This window comes from Ornithorhynchus anatinus, chromosome 17 (genome assembly GCF_004115215.2).
Source record: "Ornithorhynchus anatinus isolate Pmale09 chromosome 17, mOrnAna1.pri.v4, whole genome shotgun sequence".
NCBI lineage: Eukaryota > Metazoa > Chordata > Mammalia > Monotremata > Ornithorhynchidae > Ornithorhynchus > Ornithorhynchus anatinus.
This window is the reverse complement of record NC_041744.1, coordinates 2908443-2917594: the sequence shown is the minus strand read 5'-3', so window position 1 is coordinate 2917594 and position 9152 is coordinate 2908443. Positions and strand designations below refer to the sequence as shown.

Genomic DNA, 9152 nt, shown 5'->3' with positions numbered 1-9152 from the left:
GGTTTCCGAGCGGGGGTAGGAACTCGGGCCGGTGCTCGGCACAAAGTAGGTGCTCGGCCCAGTGCTTGGCACACTGGGAATGAAGAGGAGAAACAGCTGCTGACGGAAGGAAATGCAGATATTGGATCTGTTCTGTAGACTGTAAACATCCAGGGGGCGGGGGCCGCGAAGTAGCGTGATATAGTGGACAGAGCCTGGGCCCGGGAGTCAGAAGGTCATGAGTTCTAATCTCGGCCCTGCCACTCGTCTTCTCTGTGCCTCGGATACCTCATCTGTTCAATGGGGATTTAGACCGTGAGCTCCACGGGGGACAGGGACTGGGTCCAAACTGATCAATTTGTATCTACCCCAGCGCTCAGAACAGCGCTTGGCACATAGTAAGTGCTTAACAAATACCATTAATTATTATTATTGTCCTCAGTCAATCGATCGAGAGTACTAATTAGGCACAAAGTGTACAGAGCAGTCTTCATTCATTCAATCGTATTTATTCAGCCCTTACTTGGTGCAGAAAACTGTACTAAGCGCTTGGGAAAGTACAGTACAACAATAAACAGTGACAATCCCTGCCCACAAGGAGCTCACAGTCTGAACTAAGTGTTTAGGAATCGATTAATAGTATTGTTTGAGCACTTACTGTGTGCAGAGCACTGAAGTAATCTCTTAAGAATCAATCAATCCATTGTACTGATTATTAACTGTGTGCAGAGCACTGAACTGATCACTTAGAAATTCAACCAGTAGTATTGATTAAGCACTTACTGTGTGCAGAGCACTGAACTAAGCACTGAGGTATCAATCGATCATCAATCAATACTACTTATTCAATGCACATCGTGTGCAGAGCAGTGAAGCAGGAGCTCCGGAGAGTATGATGCAGTGCAACAGCGTAGTGGCAAGAACACGGGCTTGGGTGTCAGAGGATGTGGGTTCAAATCCCGGCTCCGCGCTTGTCTGCTGCGGGACCTTGGGCAAGTCACTTCACTTCTCCGCGCCTCAGTCACCCCATCCGTAAAATGGGGATGAAGACTGTGACCACCTGATTACTTTGTATCTACCCCAGCACTTAGAATGGTGCTTGGCACATAGTAAGCGCTTAAAAAGTACCATAATTGTTATCGATTATTATCGCAGTTTAGCAGAGGAGACAGATGTGGAAATGAATTACAGGCCGGGGGAGAAGAAGAGTGTCAGTATGAGGCCCAAAGTGGCTCCCGTCCCCCAGGGTTTGGTCCAGGGCTGTGGCCACAGCGGACACTCGGCCCTCCCTGGACCCGAGGATGAGGAAGACGGAGAGTCTGTGGGGATTCCCCTGGCTGGGGGAGGGGGTCGAGGAGGAGGAGCATGGAGTCTCATTCATTCGGTCATATTTATTGAGAGCTTACTGTGTGCAGATCCCTGTTCTAAGCACTTGGGAGAGTACAAGAGAACAATAAACAACGTGGTGTAGTGCATAGAGCACGGGCCTGGGAGTCAGAAGGTTGTGGGTTCTAATCCCCGCTCTGCCACTCGTCTGCTCTGTGACTTTGGCCAAGTCACTTTGCTTCTCTGGGCCTCGGTTACCTCATCTGTAAAATGAGTAATAATAATGATGTATTTGTTAAGTGCTTACTATGTGCCGAGCACTGTTCTATGCTCTATTATGACTGCGAGCTCCAGGGGGGCAGGGTTCTAATCCACTCGTCCACCACTTGTCTGGTGGACAAGTACAAACGCTTAGTATAGTGTCTGGCACTCAGTAAGGGTTTAAAAATACCACAATTATTATTATTAATAAACAGATATATTCCTTGTCCACAGTGAGCTTACAGTTTAATGTGTGGGGGCGGAGTGACAGACGGTATTAGAAATAAATACATTTCAGATATATATTAATAAATGACAGGTATATAAATACATTACACACATATAAATACATTAAAGATTATAAATAAATAAACTCCCAGGCCACAAGGCCCAGGCCGGGGACCTGGGTGATGATTCGGCCCTTTCCACTACCTCCCCCACCCGACAGCTCCCAGCCCCACGGCCGGTGAGGGAGGGGTCCGCGGCTGCGTGGGAGACCCCCTCGTGCTGAGACAGGCCCGCCCTGGCAGTTGGGCTCCTGCCTCCTCCACCCCACCCCCCGCCCCCCGCCCACTCCTCCCCTCCTCAGTCATAGCTAGACCGTAGCCTCCCCGAGGGCAGGGCCCGTTGGCACACCGGCTCCATCGTAGTCAGTACGATGGAGTCGGGCCGACAGAATGACCTTCCAACGTGGGAAAGGAGACCCCCACCTCGGCCAGACCCTCCCCTCCCAGCCCTCGTCTGCAGTCAGGGTTCTGGGTAGCCACATGCCGGGGCGGGTCTGAGGCTGAAGGCGTCCTTGGCCCGTGGATACTCTGGGACTCCCTGTTCCAGTTAGGCAATCTGCTGTGATGTCAACTCAGCTGGGGAAGCCTCTCTGCTCTACCCCTGTTTCCATCCCCGTTGGCCCCTATGAAGAGGAGCCGGACAGATACCTGCTCACAGCAGGGCTCACTCTCTGTACATCTTCCAGTTCCACATCTGCTCCTCGAACCCTCTTGTCGGCCGGATCACGTAGGGCCCCGAGGTCGCTCTCTCCACCCTCCTTCTCACTGTGGCTCTATGCTCCCTGGCCTCCTCTGCTCCTAGTGAGTGCTCACCCCCTACCCCGGGCACCAGACCCCCAGGTGTCGGGACACTGTCCCTTCCCCATGCCCCCTCTGTGCCCCAAGGACTGTCTAGTGTGTATGCTCTGGGCACCACCCCCCTCTGTGTCCAGGACTCTGTGGAGCCGCGGGGAGTCCCCAGTGACTCAGCCGGACCCCAGTCAGGTGACAGCTCAGGGCCGTCTCTGGCAGGGCCTCTTGCCCACATCCAGGACTCCAGCCCCGACCCTGTCGTCCAGTGTCCTGGTCCTCGGGCTTCAGTCCTCCCGCCACGGCCGCCCTCGGGGGGCCACCGGCCCCGGCCTAAAGGGAGACCAGTTCTGAGGCTCAGTGTCCGCACATTACCCCTTTCTTCCCATCCCCAGTGGGGATTTAGAGACCGACCTGTGGGACCACCTGATCTCCTGGGAGACTTAGGCTTCGGTTAGTGGGAAAGGGCACCCTCCCGATCTCCCCATTCTTCTCCCACAACCCCACAGACCCCTCCGAGGGCCAGGAGAACAGGGTTCGGCCTCCAGCCCGAAAAAAGACACGGCCTCGCCCCGCCCCTTACCGTCCGGTTGGAGCGGACACCTCCTACGTCTGTTGCTTCTCCTACTCCAGCTACCAGCTACCCCTCAGGCTCCTGAGTTGGTACGAAGAGACCAGCAGCTGCTGCTCCAAGCTGGCCGTCATGTGAGTGCCACCTGTGGGGTGACCGTTCCCGCGGGTGCTGGAAAGGGGGCGGTCTGCCTCCCCCGGGGGAGACCAAGAATGTGGACTGGGAGAAGGAGTTAGAAGCCATAGTCTGAGGTCGGAAAGGGGGTTGTGGTCTGGGCTTCCAGACAGGCCAGTGGCCATTTCCTGCTCCGGACTGGCCCAGCCGTGGACGCAGGGAGCAGACCCCCGAGGGGCAGCCCAGGGGCACATCCGGGACCAGGGAGTCCTGGGGGAGGGTGGTCGGAGAGGGGCTGGGGGAGCAGCCCAGCAGGAAGGGGAGAGAGAGACTGGGGGCTTCCCAAGGGATCCCGGGAAGAGACCTGTGGGCAGGAAGGGTCAGGGTTGGCTTTGAGAGATGAGGGTTCCGGTAACCCTAGAAGGGAGGAGGCCCTGAGATGGCCGAGGGAGAGCAGAAATATGGCCCGAAAGCTTTCTTAGAAAAATGATCTGGGCAGCAGAGTGGAGTAAGAACTGGTGTGGGAGGAGGCCGGGAGGTCAGTGAGGAGGCTGATGTAATAGTCAAGGGGGGAAATGATAAGTCTTTGGACGAAAAGGAAAGGACAGATTTTAGCGGTTGTGAAGGGTGAACCGACAGGATTTGGTGACATTAAACGTAGGGGTCGAATGAGTGAGACGGGTTGAGGATAATGCCAGGATTACAGGCTTGTGAGACAGAGACGATGGTGATGTTTTCTACAGTGATGGGAAAGCCAACGGGAGCAGCATGGCCTAGAGGATAGAGCCTGGGCCTGGGTTCTAGTCCTAGCTCCACCTGCTATGCGACCTTGGGCAAATCATTTGACTTCTCTGTACCTCAGTGACCACATCTGTAAAAAGGGGATTACGACTACGGGCCCCACGTGGGAAGGGTACTGTGTCCGACATGATTACCTGTATTTACCTCAGTGCTTAGAACACTGCCTGGCACATAGTAAGTGCCTAACAGATACCATAGCAAAAAATGAGAGGATAGGGTGTGGGTGGGAAGATGAGAAGTTCTGTTTTGGACATGTTTTATTTGAGATGTCGGGAGATCCTGAAGGCAGAAGGAAATGTGAAACTGCAGACCGCAGTAACTTCTGTCTCCCAGTCTTCCTCCCCATCCCCAAGCCCCAGCAAGCAGAGTAATTATGTACATATATGTTATATATTTATCTAAGTGCTTAGTACAGTATTTTGCACACAGAAAGCATTCGATAAGTACGATTAATAATAATAAATAATTTGTATTAGCGTCTCATTCCCCTCCTCTAGACTGTAAATTCGTTGTGGGCAGGGAATGTGTCTGTTGTTGTATTGTACTCTCCCAAGCGCTTAGTACAGTGCTCTGCACACAGTAAGTGCTCAATAAATATAATTGAATGAATGAATGAGTGAAAGGTCCTCTGACTCCCACGTCCGACGCTTTCCACCAGGCCACACTGCTTCTGTATACTCTGACAATGGTTAGGACACCGCGTTTCATTCTGGTGGCCACAACAGGGTTGGAGAAGGCGTCCAGAAGAGCATCCAAGATGTTCAGGGAGAATGAAGCGGCTTCTCTCCATATTAGGCTGGAATATTTCCCTGCCTCTGAGCTCGTTCCTTCTGCTCTGGTGGTCAGATTGAGCAACTGGAGGTTATATCAGCTTGGTAGAGGGACCGCTTCTCTGTTTTCCCCCAGTTTCCATCCCCATCCGACCTGGAGCCCCTATAAAGAGGAGCCGGGCGGAACTCAACTGACACCGGAGACTGGACACCTCCCCGCTCTCGTTCTGCTCCTGGACCCCTCGGCCCCACCATGCAGAACTCCATGGTCGCTCTCTCCACCTTCCTCCTCGCTGCAATTCTCTCCTGCCTGCCCTCCTCCACTCTCGGTGAGTGCTCGACCCGTTGCCCTAGGTACTCTGGGAATGCCCTCTATCTGAGCTCTGGGCACAAAATCCCCTACTGGTGCTTTGCAAAGACCCCATATTTGTGCTCCAGAAGCAGTGTGGTCTAGTGGGTAGAGCACAGGGCAGGGAGTCAGAAGGAGCTGGGTTCAAATCCTAGATCTGCCACATAATAATTACAATAATAACAATAATCATGGCAGTTTTTACTATATGTCAAGTACTGTTCTAAGCACTGGGGTAGATACAAGGTAATCATGTTGGACACAGTTCCTGTCCCACATGGGGCTCGCACTTTTATCCCCATTTGACAGATGAGGTAACTGAGGCCCGGAGAAGTGAAGTGACTTGCCCAAGGTCACATGGCAAGCACACGGCAGAGTCAGAATGAGAACCTAGCACCTTCTGACTCCCAGGTCCATGGTCTCTCCATTAAGCCACGCTGCTTGTACTGTGTGACTCTGGGCAAGTCACTTTAGTTCTGTAAGCCCGGTGTGGGCAGGGATTGTCTCTCTTTATTGCTGAATTGTACTTTCCAAGCACTCAGTACAGTTCTCAGCACACAGTAAGCCCTCAATAAATACGATTGAATGAATGAACGAAACTTCTCTGAGTCTTAGTTACCTCATCTGCAAAATAGGAGTTGAGACTGTGAGCCCCATGTGGGACGGGGACTGTGTCCAACCCGATTTGCTTTTTTCCACCGCAGCGCTTCGTACAGTGCCTGGCACGTAGTAAGCGCTTAACAGATACCACAATTATTAGTAGTATTATTATTATTACTATAGAATAGAGTAGGTAGACAATCCATGCCCTCAAGGAGCTTACAATTTAGAGGAAAGCCTCCTCTCCCCGGCCACTTCCTCCTGAAAGTTCAGGACTCTTCTGGCTGGGGCTTGTCCTCGGGTGAGGAGGGTCTGGGGAATATCCCGGGTGGCCCGACTGGGCCCAGGGACTAGCTACTGCTCCAATTGCCACCCCTCCCACCGAAGAATCCAAACACAGTGGGGAGGGGGAGATGGGATGGCTTTTTCTTTCTTTTCTTTTACGGTATGTGTTAAGAGCCTTCTATGCCTATCTACTTGTTTCGTTTTGTTGCCTGTCTCCCCCTTCTAGACTGTGAGCCCGTTGCTGGGTAGGGATTGTCTCTATCCGTTGCCGAATTGGACTTTCCAAGAGCTTAGTCCAGTGCTCTGCACACAGTAAGCTCTCAGTAAATACAGTCGAATGAATGAATGAATGAGTGTGCCAAGGGCTGTACTAAGCACCGGGGTAGATACATGGTAATCAGGTTGGACACAGTCCCTGCTCCACATGGGGCTCCCTGTCTTATTCCCCATTTTACAGGTGAGGGAACTGAGCCTCAGAGAAGTGAAGTTCTTGCCCCAAATCTCACAGCAGACAAGTGGTGGAGCTGCAATTATTATAATTATTATTGCTAATAATAATAATAATGATGATAATAATGGTATTTGTTAAACACCTACTATGTGCCAGGCACTGTACTAAGCACTGGGGTGGCTACAAGCAAATCGGGTGGAACACAGCCCATGGCCCATGTGGGGCTCACAGTTTCAATCCCCATTTTACAGATGAGGGAACTGAGGCCCAGCTCATTCAAGTGACTTGCTCGAGGTCACCCAGCAGACAAGTGGCAGAGGTGGAATTAGTACCCAGGTCCTTCTGACTCCTAGGCCCAGGCTGTAACCATTAGACTATGCAGATTCTCTGCTTCTCCCAACTCCCCCAGCTTGCCCTCCTCCTAGAGATGGGGAGACAAGGGGATCCATCTCCCTCAGTCTCCACCCCCTCCTGACTCTCTTCTCTCTGAAATAACAGGAGTCCACGTTCCTGTAACCTGCTGTACCAACTACCTCCACCGTCCTTTGCCTCAAAAACTAGTGAAGAGTTATTTCCAGAATAGGAGTCAGTGCCCCAAGCCGGGAATCATGTAAGTCCACTCCCATTGGCCCCTTGCCCAGGGGCGAGGTCGGAGGTGTGAACTGTCCCTCTTGGGGGAGCCCCTGGGAGCTGGGGAACTGGGGCGAGACAAGAGGGGGTGCAGGTCTACCCACTGAGGAACACTTGTTCCCCCACCACACTTCCCCCCCCGGCCCCCGCAGTGGACATTGGCCATTTTTCACTCCAGGCCGGCCCATGTTTGTCACAGGAAGTAGGCCCCCATGGGGAGTAGCGTGGGTATGCCTCCATGACCAGGGGGTCTTGGGGGCCTGCAGTGGGTGGGGAAGCAGTCCAGTGGGGTTGGGAGGGAAGGAATGCTGTGTGGAGACTCCCAAAGTGTCCTTGGGAGAAGACTTGGGAGTCAGGAGGTGATGGGGAGGCTTGGAGGGGTGAGGATCCTGAGAGATGGTTCTTCAGGAAGGTCGGTCAGTCAGTTAATCATATTTATTGAGCACTTATTGTGTATAGAGCACTGTACTAAGCACTTGGGAGAGTACAATGCAACAATAAACAGACACATTCTCTGCCCACAATGAGCTTACAGTCTAGAGGGGGAGACTGACAGTAATAGAAATAAATAAATGACAGATATGGACATAGGTGCTGTGGGGCTGGGAGAGGGGAGGAATAAAGGGAGCAGGTCAGGACGATGCAGCAGGGAGTGGGAGAAGAGGAAAGGAGGGCTTAGTCGGGGAAGGCCTTTTGGAGGAAATGTGCCTTTAATTAAAGCTTTGAAGCAGAAGAGAGTTGTTGTCTGTGGGATATGAGGGAGGGCATGCCGGCCAGACGCAGGATGTGGGCCAGGGGTCGGCAGCAAGATAGACGAGATTGAGGTTCAGTGAGAAGCTTGGCACTAAAGGAGCGGGACTCAGATGCCGCTGGCGGGGGGAGGACCTGGCATTTGGGGAGGGGGTGGGGGGTTATTCCCCCTCAGACTTGAGCCCCTTTTCTCTGATCCGTTTTCTTCTCTCTCAACAGATTCATCACCGTGAAGGGTCGGAAAGTATGTGCCAACCCCAGCGAGACCTGGGTCCAGAAGATCCAGGCGAGGATCCGGGACCTGGAATGGAACAGAAAGACTCACCAAAAGGGGCGAGAGGTCGTGGGGGTAGGGATCCAAGCCAAGATCCTCTCTTCTGTTAAGCCCACTGGTCACTTGCACTTTAGGCCTCCCCTGACTCAGCCCACACTGATCAGTTTCAAATGAGGTGGAATTCAGTGTAGGGAAAGTAATTTCTGGAGTTGAATTTCTGTGTATTTAGCGCAGCAAGCCTGGATGGCGGGGAACAACATTCCACATCTAACTGGGGGCGGGGGGGTCACTCAAGGCTCAATTCTGGGTCCCCTTCTATTTTCCAGCTACACCCACTCCCTTGGAGAACTCATTCACTCTCACTGCTTCAGTTACCATTTCCATGCAGATAATTCCCAAACTGATATCTCCAGCCCTGTCCTCTCTCCTTCTCTGCAGATTTGCATTTCCTCCTGCTTCCAAGATATCTCTACTTGGATGTCCCTCCGACACTTCCAACTCACTGCATCCAAAACAGACCTCTTCATCTTCCCGCCCAAACCCAGTCCTCCCCTTGACTTTCCCATCGACGTTAAGAACACCTTCCTCCCTGTCTCACAAGCCTGCAACCTTGGCATTATTCTCTATTCAATCTCTCTCATACAGTGGTCTGCCCACAGTAAGCCCTCAATATATACATTGAATGAATGAAAGAATGAATGAATTTAACTCCCATATTCAGTCTGTCGCCAAATCTTATGAGGTCTACCTTCACAACATCCCTAGAACCTGAACCTTCTTCTCGATCCACATTGTTACCGTGCTGATTCAAGCATTTATCATGTCCTGCTACTGCATCAGCCTCCTCGCTGATCTCCCTGCCTCCTGTCTCTCCCGTCTCCAGCCCCTACTTCACTCTGTTCCTTGAACCACTTT

At 52.4% G+C, this 9152-nt stretch overlaps 1 protein-coding gene across 1 annotated transcript; it reads left to right on the top strand.

The window, feature by feature from the left end:
- The first annotated feature begins 5051 nt into the window (after positions 1-5051).
- On the top strand, positions 5052-8562 carry LOC103170724 (C-C motif chemokine 3-like). The gene is made up of 3 exons (XM_029082396.2): positions 5052-5227; positions 7082-7193; positions 8183-8562. Exons 1-3 carry the CDS (start codon positions 5152-5154, stop codon positions 8409-8411), a joined length of 417 nt encoding a protein of 138 aa, XP_028938229.1. The 5' UTR covers positions 5052-5151; the 3' UTR covers positions 8412-8562.
- The last annotated feature ends 590 nt before the right edge of the window (positions 8563-9152 follow it).